At 50.8% G+C, this 13289-nt stretch overlaps 1 protein-coding gene across 2 annotated transcripts in view; it reads left to right on the forward strand.

The window, feature by feature from the left end:
* Nucleotides 1-5855: 5855 nt before the first annotated feature.
* Nucleotides 5856-13289, forward strand: part of SCARA5 (scavenger receptor class A member 5) — a 120281-nt gene continuing 112847 nt past the window's right edge. For both annotated transcript variants that reach the window (XM_002756806.5, XM_035269909.3), the window contains exons 1-2: nucleotides 5856-6278; nucleotides 11483-11609. In XM_002756806.5, coding sequence (XP_002756852.1) covers nucleotides 11498-11609 — 112 coding nt within the window. In that variant the 5' untranslated portion in view covers nucleotides 5856-6278; nucleotides 11483-11497. The remainder of the gene's footprint in view (nucleotides 6279-11482; nucleotides 11610-13289) is intronic.

A 13289-nucleotide genomic window follows, 5' to 3' on the forward strand; every position in this document is an offset into this window, starting at 1 on the left:
TGGCCTTGAAGGGTGAGTTGTGCTGGGAGGCCTGGGAGGTGGTGGTGAAGGGCAGGCAGTAGCAGGGGCTCCATAGGTGGGTGTGGGGATGACAGGGGTGAGAGAATGCATGTGGATGTCATGGTGGCAGAGGACAGGACGGAAGGGCGAGCAGGCAGGTGTGGCCCCTGGCCTGGAGGAAGGCACTCGGGCCACTCACATCTATAGGGCTGGGCTGCGGGATGGGAGACGGTGGCAAATGGGACGTGGCCCCTTCCTCAGTGTGGTCTTCCTGTCCTCTTGGGACCAATGGCTCCTCCTCACACTCCAATAGTGAAGGCATCTTTCACTGTGTGGCACTTGGAGCAGTAAGCCTTAACATTTCTCTAAAATTATTTTCAATGATTAAGAAAGTAATCTCTACTCCCAATTTCAGCCCAGAATTTCCCTCCGTGCCGGCTGTGGAACACTAGACTTACTGTCTGGGCTCAAGTGGGAATGGAAAACCTTAACACTGCATCCGCCTCTTGGAGGATTACCAGGCTCAAGAGCACCTTCAAGGCTCTGATAAGTCCTGCAGTAAAGATATGCTTTTGGCTTTCATCAGAGAATCCTTTCTGAAGAGATTCCTAGGAACATCTCCTGAGGGTTCTCAGTGGCTTCTCAGCCACTTACCCCACTGTCTGTTCTGTGATACGGAGTTATCATCATGATGTCCCCTGACAACATGAAGACCAAGAAGCTTAGTGATTTGCCCAATGACGTGCACCTAGGAATGGTCAGATTTAAGTTCAAGACTTGACGCTATGAGTCTGGGGATTTACCCCTAATGCAGCATTTTGTGACAATGGCGTCTGTTGCTGACACGCCTGGTTTCCTAGCTAAGCATATAAATTAGTGTGTTGAGGATAAATAATCTCTGAGTTATCTTTTCATGAGGGTACTGTATTTTTACTTTTCTTTTCTTTTATTGTATTTGGGCTCTGGGGCACGTGTGCATGTCCTGTATCCTGCAGGATTGCTGCACAGGTACATACATGCCATGGTAGTTTGCTGTTTCCATCCCTCCGTCCCCACTCACCTACATCAGGCATTTCTCCCAAGGTTAACCCTTCCCATCCTCCCCCGCCACTGTCCCTCCCCTCCCCTCTGCTCCCCTCCACTCCCCCACCTAGCCCAGTGAGTGTTGCCGTCTTCCCTGTGCCCAAGTGTTCTCATTGTTCATCACCCGCCTATGAGTGAAAACATACAGTGTTTGTTCTTGTGTCAGTTTGCTAAGAATGATGGTTTCTAGGTTCATCCATGTCTCTACAAAGAACAGGAACTCGTTGATTTTTATGGTTGCATGGTATTCCATGGTGTATATGTGCCACATTTTCCCAGTCCGGTCTATCATCAGTGGGCATTTGGGTTGGTTCCAGGTCTTTGCTATCATAAACACCTCCTCAATGAACATATGTGTGCATGTGTCTTTATAGTAGAACGATTTATAGTTCTTAGGGTATATACCCAGTAATGGGATTGCTGGGTCAAATGAAATTTCTATTTCTAGGTCCTTGAGGAATTGCCACACTGTCTTCCACAATGGTTGAACTAATTTACACTCCCACCAGCAGTGTAAAAGTGTTCCTATTTCTCCACATCCTCTCCAGCATCTGTTGTCTCCAGATTTTTTAATGATCGCCATTCTAACTGGCGTGAGATGGTATCTCAATATGGTTTTGATTTGCATTTCTCTAATGACCATTTTTTTCTAATTAATAAAGTGCTCATAATTTTGAGCGGGGAATACAGAAAATTATAGAGGAGGAAATCCAAATAAAAATGTTAAAAGCTGGACTGCTTTCTGACTTGGAGGCTGCCTTTCTCAGCTCCGTGTCTCCTCCCTGAGATTTAGCTACTGCTGGCTCGGGGTAGGGATCTCGTGGCTCAGGGTGGTCAATGGATTTCAGTTTAGACCAGATGGATGCTTTGAGATAAACAATAAGATGACAGATCAGAAAATATGTATGTCATTGATTGAATACAATTTTGCAAACACTAAATTCTTATTTCACGTGTACCATCATTTCTACCAAAATGAACTTTTCTAAACAAGACCACATGTGTTGTACAATTAAATGTTACTTTTTAAAAATGATAAGTACAAATTCTGAGTTTTGAAAGAGTACATACTTTTTTTTTTTTTTGACAGAATCTCACTCTATTGCCCAGGCGGAGTGTGGAGGTGTAATCTCAGCTCAGTGCAACCTCTGCTTCCTGGGTTCAAGTGATTCTCCTGCCTCAGCCTCCCCAGTAGCTGGGATTACAGGCATGAGCCACCATGCCCAGCTAATTTTTGTATTTTTGGTAGAGTCAGGTTTTCACCATGTTGGCCATGGCTGGTCTCCAACTCCTGGCTTCAAGTGATCCACCTGCTTCGGCCTCCCAAAGTGCTGGGATTACAGGCGTGAGCCACCATGCCCAGCCGATTACATACTTTTCACCAAGATATTTCTACAAAGCTGAACAGCAATAAAAGATAAACACTGGTTTATAAACAATGGACAAAAATTGCTTTTGAAAAACATTTATATTTCATGTAAACCAAGGTAAAAACTAACCAGAAAGAATATGCCGAAGGTAAACATTTTTAGGGCATATTTTTGTAGAGCAGGCCACAGATAGAGATAGCAAGGTCCCTGCAGTAGTCCAATTCAAAAAGACAGAAAGGAGAACGAGCGTTCCTGGGGCTGGAGTAGAGCTGCAGGTTTGCAAGATGAAAAGAGTTCTGGAGTTTGGTTGAACACCCATGCAAGTGTATTTAACACTACTGAACTATGTATTTAAAAACAGTTAGGGCTGGGCATGGAGGCTCATGCCTGTGATTCCAGCACTTTGGGAGGCTGAGGCAGGTGGATCATTTGAGTTTGATACCAGCCTGGCCAACATGGTGAAATCCCCATCTCTACTAAAAGTATAAAAATTATTAGCTTAGCGTGGTGGCACACCCTGAGGCAGGAGAATTGCTTGAGCCTGGGAGGCGGAGGTTACAGTGAGCTGAGATCACACCACTGCACTCCAACCTGGATGGCAGAGTGAGACTCTGTCTCAATGAATGAATGAATGAATGAATGAATGAATGAATGATGCTGCTGTGAATATCGTGTGCATGTCTTCTGGGGAACAGGGATGCCATTCTCTTGGGCATGTAGCTGGGCATGGCATCGCTGGGGCGTAGAGTGGCCCTGTGTTCAGCTTTGGTGGACATTACCAAAGAGTTTCTCATGGCGGTTGTATCAGCTGACATCCAGCAGGGGATAAAACCACAGTTATTCTTGTCCTTGTCAGTGTCAGTGATGTTCGTTTAATTTTCCCTCCTCTGATGTGTTGTAGAGGCGCCATACTGTGGTTTTTTTTTTTTTTTTTTAAGATGGAGTCTTACTCTGTTGCCAGGCTGGAGTGCAGTGGCACAATCTCAGCTCACTGCAACGTCCGCCTGTGTTCAAGCGATTCTTCCACCTCAGCCTCCCAAGCAGCTGGGACCACAGGTGTGTGCCACCACGTCTGGCTAATTTTTGTATTTTGAGTAGAGACGGGGTTTCACCATGGCCAGGATGGTCTCTATTTCTTGACCTCGTGATCCACCCGCCTCGGCCTCCCAAAGTACTAGGATTACAGGCGTGAACCACCGCACCTGGCCCATGCTGTGATTTGAATTTGCATTTTCCTGATGATTCATGAAGTTGAGCACCTTTAGTTATTTCATTAGGTCTGACTGTTGACTTGGACCCTGGGCCCGTTGCACCAGCAGGTCCACCCTATGGCTTGGAGTTGGCTGTTTCATCTGCCTGGAGTGGTCCCCCCAGATGTTTGCACAACTAACGTCTTTGCTTCCTTCCCATCTTTTCTCAAATGTCACCTTCTTCATACTGCTGAGCCTAAAGATCCTATTTTAAAATGCTACCCACAGGCCAGACACGGTGGCTCATGCCTGCATTCCCAGCCCTTTTTATGCCATCCTGAATGCATTCATGATGCAAATATCCCCCAAAGGCCCCACCTCCCAACACTGTTGCAATGGAGATTAAGTTTCCAATGCGTGAATTTTGTGTGACACATTCAGACCATAGCACTAACTACCACATTTCTTGCTAATATGCACATCTCTGTAGGAAAGATCTCTGGACATCACTTTGTTTTTTTTAAGACAGGGTCTTGTTCTGTCACCCAGTCTGGAGTGCAGTGGTGCAATCACAGCTCACTGCAGCCTCAGACGCCTGGGCTCAATTGATTCTCCTGTCTCAGCCTCCCAAGTACCTGGGACTACAGGTGTGCATCACCACGCCCAGCTATTGTTCGTATTTTTTGGTAGGGACAGCGTTTTGTAATGTTACCCAGGCTGGTTGGACATCACATTTTGAGTACATTTCTGGCTGTTTTTAAGATTATATTCCTAAGAATGTTGGAATAGTAAGGTCCCTGGGGTAGTCAAATTCAAAGACACAGAAACGACAGGGGAGGGGAGTTGATGGGGAAAAATCATTTGTTTCCATGAGAGGCAGTGGTACAGGGAAGGGGTTAAGGGCATAGACCCTTGAGTCACATTGCCTAGGTTGAAGCCTAGCTCTGCCACCCTGGACAGTCACTTGCTCTCTGTCTCTGTAAATGAGCATAACAGCAGCACCTGCCTCACTGGGTTGTCGAATAGGTTCAATGAGTGAATATATAAGAAACACGTGGTGTATGCTATGAAGCGTTTTCTTCTTCTCCTTTTCCTCCTCCTCCTTCTCTCCCGGTATTATTACGATAATCATACAGTTCTCGTTTGTTATCTGTGTAAAATGGAGCTTGATGTCGGAGCTGCTCGCCAGGCAGTCAGGCGGGGAAGTCAGAGAACGAGGAAGGCGTTTCTGACTCAGCTGTGGGCGGGCAGCTGCAGTGGGACAGCTGAGTCTCAGTAACACTTCACATGTACAAGGCCTGACCCTGGAGTCTTGAGGCTGAACTTTTCACCAACAAGCAGGAATGCATTCATGAACGTTACCTCTGAGCACAATCCTCTGGAGGCCACCCTGGCCTGGACCATTATGGGGATTTCTCTGGTGCCCCCGATATTACCACCTCAATCTGAATTTAGCAGCTCCCTTCACATCTGGTTAGCTCTCCTTTTTCTTTATTTTTTATTTTTTTTTTATAGCTGGGGGGGGATCTCACTATGTTGTCCTGGCTGGTCTTGAACTTGTGGGTAGGCTCAAGTGATCCTCCCACCTCAGCCCTACAGTGTTGGGATCACAGGTGTGAGTCACTGCACCTGGCCTAGATCTCCTTCTTCCAACGTAAGCAATCATGCTGAGGTTTAGGGTTATTGGTGCCTGGGTCCCCGTCCCATACTGAATTGCAGTTCCCCTCTGGGCAGCCAGCTAGCCTTCATGCTGCCTCCTGCAGCCCCCGTACAGTGTTAATGAGTCAGAAACGCTGGTTTTGCTGCTGAGTTCCGTGGAACCCCCTGGGGCATTTTTCCGACTACCCATTGTGTGGCCAATCGTGTCCTTTGGGGATGACTGTGACTCCGGGAAAATACTAAAAGAACTCTGTGCCAAGTTTGGTGAATGAATTGAGCCATGCCAATTCTGTCCTATAAATAAATGTACAAGACTGGTGTTCTTGCGTGGCTCATAGCCAGGTCTAGCCGCCACTCCCCCAGAAACTTTCCAAAAAGTATTTTGAGCAGGGCCTTTAGAACAGGCCTTGGAGTCCGAAGGCCAAGGCCGACCGCGCGGCTCTGGGGCGAGTGGGCGTTCCCACATGGGGCTGTAATGCCATGATTGGCCGCAGGAGGGGGGCCGTATTCCAGACCCCACTGCGGAAGCCTCCGCAACTGCTCCAAGAACTTTGTTTTATACGGACTGGCGGCGAGAGCAGCTGCAGTTCGCATCTCAGGCAGCACCTGGAGGAGCTTGCCGCTGCCTCCCCACAACATCTTCTGATAGCTGCCCAGGGCCAGGCACTAAGGACAGGGACTCCCAGGCGCAGACCCCGCATTCGGGGTCCCCCAGGCGCAGACCCCCACTCCGCCACAGGTTGCATCTTGACCTGGTCCTCCTGCAGAAGTGGCCCCTGTGGTCCTGCTCTGAGACTCGTCCCTGGGCAGCCCTGCAGCCCCTTTCTATGACTCCATCTGGATTTGGCTGGCTGTGGGGACGCGGTCGGAGGGGCGGCCTGGGTCTCAGCGTGGTGGCAGCCAGCTCTCCGGCCACCATGGCGAATGCCGGGATCTGAGGGGACAAGGCTCCACAGCCTCAGCCAGGAGCACTCAGGTGAGTCTTGGTACTAACTTTGTCCCATCTCCCGGGCATGCTGTCTCAAAGGCAGCTGGAGGAGAGTGGAATGAGCTAAATGGAGTGGAGAACAGAGTTTGGGAAGCTTTAGGACTCAGAGCCTGGAGGTGCCTGCTCCAGGTGGGAAGGTCCCCGCTGTCTGGGCCCACAGATATCCACTGGGCCCTCGTCCAGCTGTTTGGGCTGGAGAGTGTGAGCCTGCACTTGGGGTGCCAGAGGGAAGCTATTGACTTGGTGGCAACCCAACCTGACTCATGTCACAGCCCAAGAGCCTACTCAGGGTGCAGATAGCTCAGGTGACGGCGCCTCTCCAAGGGTTCGTGTGTGTGCAAGTGTGTGTGCATGTGCATGTGTGTACATGCGTACGTGTGGGTGTGTGCATGTGTCTACCTGTATGTGTGTGTGCATGTGTGCATGTGCATGTGTGTACGTGTGCATGTGTGTGTGCGTGCATGTGCATGTGTGTACATGTGTACGTGTGGGTGTGTGCATGTGTCTACCTGTATGTGTGTGTGCATGTGTGCATGTGCATGTGTGTACGTGTGCATGTGTGTGTGCGTGCATGTGCATGTGTGTACATGTGTACGTGTGGGTGTGTGCATGTGTCTACCTGTATGTGTGTGTGCATGTGTGTACATGTGCATGTGTGGGTGTGTGCATGTGCGTGTGCATGTGTGGGTATGTGTGTGTGTGTGTGCATGTGCATATGCATGTGTGTACGTGTCATGTGTGGGTGTGTGCCTGTGCATGTGCATGTGTATGTGTGTGCATGTGTGGGTAGGTGGATGTGTGTGAGTGTGTGCGTGTGCCTGTGCATGTGTGTACGTGTGCATGTGTGGGTGTGTGCATGTGTGTGCATGGGCATGTGCCAGAAGTGGGTATATGCCAGGAGAGGTTATTTCTAAAGCATCTGTCCCTGTCCAGCTTTAGGTTATGATTTTGCATAACTAAGCCCAGTTAAAGGAGGACAACATTTAAAAGCTCCTTAGCGATTCTCTCTCTGGAGAGGGGCCACACTCAGTGTGATTTTTCCCTTGGTGTTGAGGAGTTTCAAGTGAGGCAATCCGAAGAAAAGCCGTAAGCCCTGCAGAGTAAGGTGCTGGTACCCAGAGAAACTGACTTGGGAGCCGCAAGTGAGGCTCGTGCCACCTACTCAGAGGAAGAATTGATTGAGTCCTTCTGATGTCCAGAGAAGGATTGGAGAGCCAGGGTCCAGATTTCAGCCCTAGAGAGCATTTGCAATTGCCTTTTGCAAAGGGAACTTCAAAGAGCTTTGTTTCTGGGCCTGGTTAGGTAGGAAGGAGGACCTGGGAACCTGGACACCTCCCTACCTGGCTGCCTGGCAGGGTCAGAAGACGCTGGGGGGTGCTTATTCTCATCAGGCTTTGCCACCAGCTCCCCTGAGTGACCTTCTTTGTAAGGCCCTGCCACGTGTATTATCTCACGGGAGGCTCACAGTGACACTGAGTCACCAGCAGATACCGACCTTCCCATCTTAGAGGTGATGCACCTGAGGCCGAATGAGGTCAGCTGACTGAGCCAAGTTCCCCAAGAAACCAGTAAGCAGAGGAGGTAGGCTGGGAGCCCTTGGCGTCTGTGCTCCCTGCATTCCTGCAGAGAGCCAGGGCTGCAGGACACGGAGGGCTGAGGGCTTTTCCAGCTCAAAAATGCAGAATCCAGAGGCAGATCCCTGGCCCTGAACCTGCCCTTCTAATTGCCTGGAAGTAAATCATGACTGCCAAGAGGTTCGTGGCGAGGCCGTTCCCCCACCCACCCCCATTAGAGCAAGACTTCTTCTTTCACTTGCAAGTTGAGGTCCAGGTTCTTTGGGCTTCACCTACAGGTCAGCAAGATGTGGCTTCCACATCTTGCCCATGTGCTCCAAGCTCTCAGAGCCCTGCCTCAGTCCCAGGAGCCCCACCTGCTGGGGTATACTGACTGGCTCTCTGAGGTGGGATTCTCTTCCCTGCCTGATCTGAGACCCAGAAAGTGGCCACCAAAAGGCGTTGACATGCAATTCCCAGACAAAGCAAGCCTGCAGCTGAGCCAGTGCCCTGGTGGGAAACCCGTGCCCGGGGCCTCTTCCTGCTCTGATAGCCATTCCTTCTTGCCTCTTTGGTCTGGGTTGGCTTATCTTTAAAATGGTTGTGATGGAATGCAAATGCCACCAGCCTGCCCCCATCACAGTGCTCCTGGGAGGAGCATCCCAGGTGGCAAATGGCCTGTATCCCGTGGGGCACGTGCAGGTGCCAGGGATTGCCCTGCCATCCCCGCACTTGCCATCAGTTTCATCTTCTAGAGCACAGACTTGGTCCAAAGGCAGTCAGACCCATGATCTGAGCATCCCAAAACCTGCCCCTTCCCCAAGAAAGAAAAACAGCTCTCAAGAAAACCTGGGCAGACCCAACATGCGTAGGTTTCATTCCAAGTAACAAACGTGAGCAGAGTTGGCTGAGCTTTTCCAAGCCCTGTGCACTCACATCTGGCCCCGCTCGGCCCCAGCCCCTCTCCCCAGCAGCTTCCCTGGGCTTCTGCTCTGAGGCTGAAATGTGGGGAGGAGGAAGGAGATGGCAGCCCTTCAGACACATTCTGGCTAACAAGTGTGAATCCCAGCCCCATCCCAGGAGCTGATGAGAAGAGGAGGAAGGTGGAAATGGCAGTGGGGCCTCTCACCTCACTGCCTAGGCTCAGCACGGTGGCAGCTCCCTGTCCAGCTCTGTGTGGCCTCTGGGCAGCAGCGGCTGTTGCCTTTGGCAGAGGGAGGGTTATTGCAGGCAGAAGAGACATGGACCTCCTGCTCCACAGCTCCCCAGGAGCGAAGCCAGGGGGAGGGGTGCCGTACACAGTGCTCATGAAATGAGGGAGGGTCCCTTGCAGCAGAGCAGTGCTGGAGCTGCCTGGAGCCCCACCTAGAGGCCTCCCCTGGGTGGAGGACTTGGGTGGAGGGCCGGAACTGGACACCACTGCAGCAAGGGGAAGCCAGAGTGGGTGGTGTCTGGAGCAGGGAGGAGAGATCCTGGCAGAGCCGTGGACCACCCCCTGTTCCATCCCTCCCACAGCCTGGTGGAGAGGTCCGCAGAGACTGGGAGCCCCATGGCTGTGAGTGTGCATGCCTGTTGTGGGGAATGTAGAGAAGAGCTAAGAGCAGAGGCCTCCAGCCATCCTGGGTCATTGGAAGGACCTGTATACAGTGACTGGTCAGTTCTGGTCTCCTCTCAGCCCTAATATCAGAGGTGTCTGGAGACCAAACTCAAGTCATGACAATAGGGGGTTCAGCCGGGCACAGTGGCTCAGACCTGTAATTCCAGCACTTTGGGAGGCCGAGGCCAGTAGATCACTTTAGTCTAGGAGTTTCAGACAAGCCTGGGCAACATGATAAAAACCCATCTCTGCAAAAAATTAGCAGGATGTGGTGGTATGTGCCTGTAATCCCAGCTACTCTCTGGAGGCTGAGTTGGGAGGATCACTTGAAACCGGGAGGTGGAGGTTGCAGTGAGCTGAGATTGCACCACTGCCATCCAGCTTGGGTGACAGAGTGAGACCCTGTCTGAAAAAGAAAGAAAAAGAAAGAGAAAGAAAGAAAGAAGAAAGAAAAAGAAAGAAAGAAAAAGAAACAAAGAAAGAAACGAAAGAAAGAAAGAAAAAGAAAGAGAAAGAAAGAAAGAAAGAAAGAAAGAAAGAAAGGAAGGAAGGAAGAAAGAAAGAAAGAGAAAGAAAGAAAATCAGGGGTTCATGTTCTGCTCTGCTGCGCAGCAACCCCACCAGCCTCCTTCCCTCATTATGTCTATTTTTGAAAGTTGCCACGCCTCCTTGCCCACCCTCCCTCTGAAGAGGAACTGATTGACTGATCTCTCAATCAACAGGCATTGTCCCCCCACTGCCACCTGCCAGCCCCTGCATCCTCTCCTCCCAGGCTCCTCTGGGTTTAAGGGTTGAGTTTGCTCCATTTCATCTGAGGATGGCCTGGGACCCATCCTCATGGGACTTTTATCTTCCAAAGGGTTTATTATTTAAATAAACAATGGCTGTTTTTTGGTTAAATGTCCAGATAGCTAAAGAGCATCAGAAACAAAGGTCTAGATAAACTTATGGCTGGAACCTTGATGAAAGTAGAGAATAATTTATAAAGTCACTGAGCATGTTTGTGACAAAAACAATATCAAGTAATTGATGTAAATACTTCATAATTTGACTTAAAAAAACAGATTCTTCTCATTACATAAGGAATGCAAATGCATCTTCGAAAACCCAGACAATCTGAAAGCAAAAAGAAATATGAAATCCCACAATCCCTTCCAGCCACGGTCTGGTAATACGTTTCTCACCCGGAGCCATCACAGCGTCTGACAGCCACACGCACCTTACATGTGCATCTCTTCCAAAATGGATCGTGTTGTACACGTTGTGTAAACAGGCTGTTTCCTTTCAAAGAGCGTAGGATTCTCCTAAGTCAAATATATGTTCCTGGAACACTGTGGTGTAGACCCAGAGACCCAGTGAGTCAGCTCAGGGGGCCACACAGACAGGATCCCTTCCCTGGCCAAAAGCTGCCCAGATGCTTAGTGTGGGGGTCCCCGCAGAGGCTACCTGCTCTTCCGGCCCCACCGCAGTAGACGGATCCCTGCTGTGGTCCCACTGAGCTGTGCTCCTTCTGACATGCCAGTGTCATTGGATTTGAGAGCAGTCTTGGTCTTTGCAGCTGTGTTTGCAGGTGTTCTCTGTACCCCTCTGAAAGGTGCCTTTGTGTATAGTTTCCTTCCTTCATTTCCAACACAGAACAGAGCAAGTCTCTCTGGCATGCCCAGAGCTTTCAAGGGCTCAGAACCTGCTCGCAGGTCACCTTTTGGTTCAGCAGAGTTACTTCCTCCTGGCTCGCGCAGTGTGACCCACTGTGGCCCCAGCTCAGGACTCCAGCCCCACTGAGAGTTGTTGAAAGGAAGGGATACATCCCACCATCAGAAAGGTCCAAAGGTCTTGGTCTTCCGAAGCTCTGAGGAAGCTGGGGGTGGGGGCATTGGGGTCCCAAGGACCTGGAAGATGGCACCTGGGTCCCGGCGTTCAGGCTCAGAACCAGGGGTGGGCGCCTTGTTCTATCCATTTGTTTCTGTTTCCACCTACAGCTGATTCTCTGTCTCTCTCCCTGCTTCCGTCCTCCCTCTCCTCCCCTCTTGCCATCTCTGCAGCTGTTGCAGGGTGCGATGGAGAACAAAGCCATGTACCTGCACACCGTCAGCGACTGCGACGCCAGCTCCATCTGCGAGGATTCCTTTGATGGCAGGAGCCTGTCCAAACTGAACCTGTGTGAGGACGGTGAGTGCAGCTGGCTCAGTCCTGGGGCACCAGATCTGGCCTGGGGGTGGAGAAGGAACCCTACTCCACACGCAACCTTGACATTGCCTTTGAGTGCTGGCGACCTCCCCATTTAATAGTGCATCTATTGAACTTGATGCTTTCCAAGGTCTTTTCCAACGAGTTTTCTCATTAATTTCAACAAACCTGTCAGCAAGATGAGTACTCATTTAACAGATGGACAGATCGCACAGCTCATCAGTCCTAGGGCGTCCAGCACCAGCCTCCTCACTCTGAGAGAGAGACTGTGGTCAGGCAAGGACTCTGAGCCAGTCACACAGACCCTCTCAGGTGAGGAGAGGGGCCTCCCACCCACTTTCTGAAGCATTTGTGAGGGGCAAACACGACCCTCCAAGGTGCTCATCCTGCCCCTGGGTGCAAGACCCTGGGCTTGCCACAGAAAGGGGACCCCACACCAGTGACCCAGAAGGCCCTGCATCTCAGGGGCTGCTTACTTGCCAAAATCCTGGAGATCCCAGTGACGCACTTTCTTTTGGAGGAGCCCAGCACGCTTTTCCACCAGCCTGGCTCCTGTGCACCCAGCCGGTGCCTGATAAACCCTTGATGCATGAACAAGTACAGTCCTCACTGCAGCGCGTGCCAGGAGAGGAGAACTCATCCCTATGTCAAAGAGAAATAGAATGAAACTTACCAAAGAGCCTTCAAAGAGTTCCCACCGAGGAGAGGCCTTTTCTCTCTCTCGTTTTGCTCCACTCTGCCAACTGCCTCTTGAAATTAATCAAGAGCGATGACTCCACTCCTCTCTTCCGCCAATCCTGCATTCCTCCCACCCGGTGCTGAGTGTAGGGAAAGAACCAAAGTGGCTCAGAGAGGCAGAGAGTGGGGAGGGTCTCTGCAGGCGGAGGAGACAGGAGATCCGGGCTTCTGACCCATGCAGCTGCTCACCCCACCCTAGGATCTTCCACCAGGGTGGCTCTTCCTCCGGATTCCAATCAACAAGCGTATTCTGAGGATCCACGGTGCATCAGGCCAGGGTGGGCAGCCAGCCGTGCTCCAAAGACAAACCAGTATTTGCCCTCAGAGGGCTTATGATCCCAGTAGAAGGGGCTGGCACGGGAACAGTTACCTCAAATATGAAGTAGGCCAAAATGTGTGTGAATAATGAAGTCAAGCTGGCAGAGGGCTTTCTGGAAAAGGGCTGAAGACTGAATAAGATTGTCTAAGAGGAGAGGTGGGGAAGGTATTCCTAGCTGTGTGACACCAAGCTGTGTCAGGCTTTCTGGAATGCTCATGCCACTCAGGTAGAGGAGAAGGTCTGGGGTGCTGGCCCCACGCAGAGCCCCCATCACTCTATCAGCAAAGGGGAAGGTGGTGTCCGTATCCACTGGCACATCAGCAAAGAGACTTGGTTTGGCTGGAAGGACTGGGTACAGCACAGTGGGGTGATTAGAGAGGACCATCAGGGCCAGCCTGGGGGGCCACAGGGGTGGGAGTGGTGGGATATCCCTGGGACCACCATACCCTCCTCCCAGTACCTCATCTTACTCTCCCTTTTTCAGAACCCCAGATTTTTTTTTTTTAAATCTCATTTGGACCAGAGAACTGAAAAGGAACAGCAGTCCTGGCCACTGCACCTTCTGGGCCCCTCTGCTGTGGGAGCTCCGTCAGAGGGCACTTTGA

The sequence above is a fragment of the Callithrix jacchus genome, chromosome 13, assembly GCF_049354715.1.
Source record: "Callithrix jacchus isolate 240 chromosome 13, calJac240_pri, whole genome shotgun sequence".
Lineage (NCBI taxonomy): Eukaryota > Metazoa > Chordata > Mammalia > Primates > Cebidae > Callithrix > Callithrix jacchus.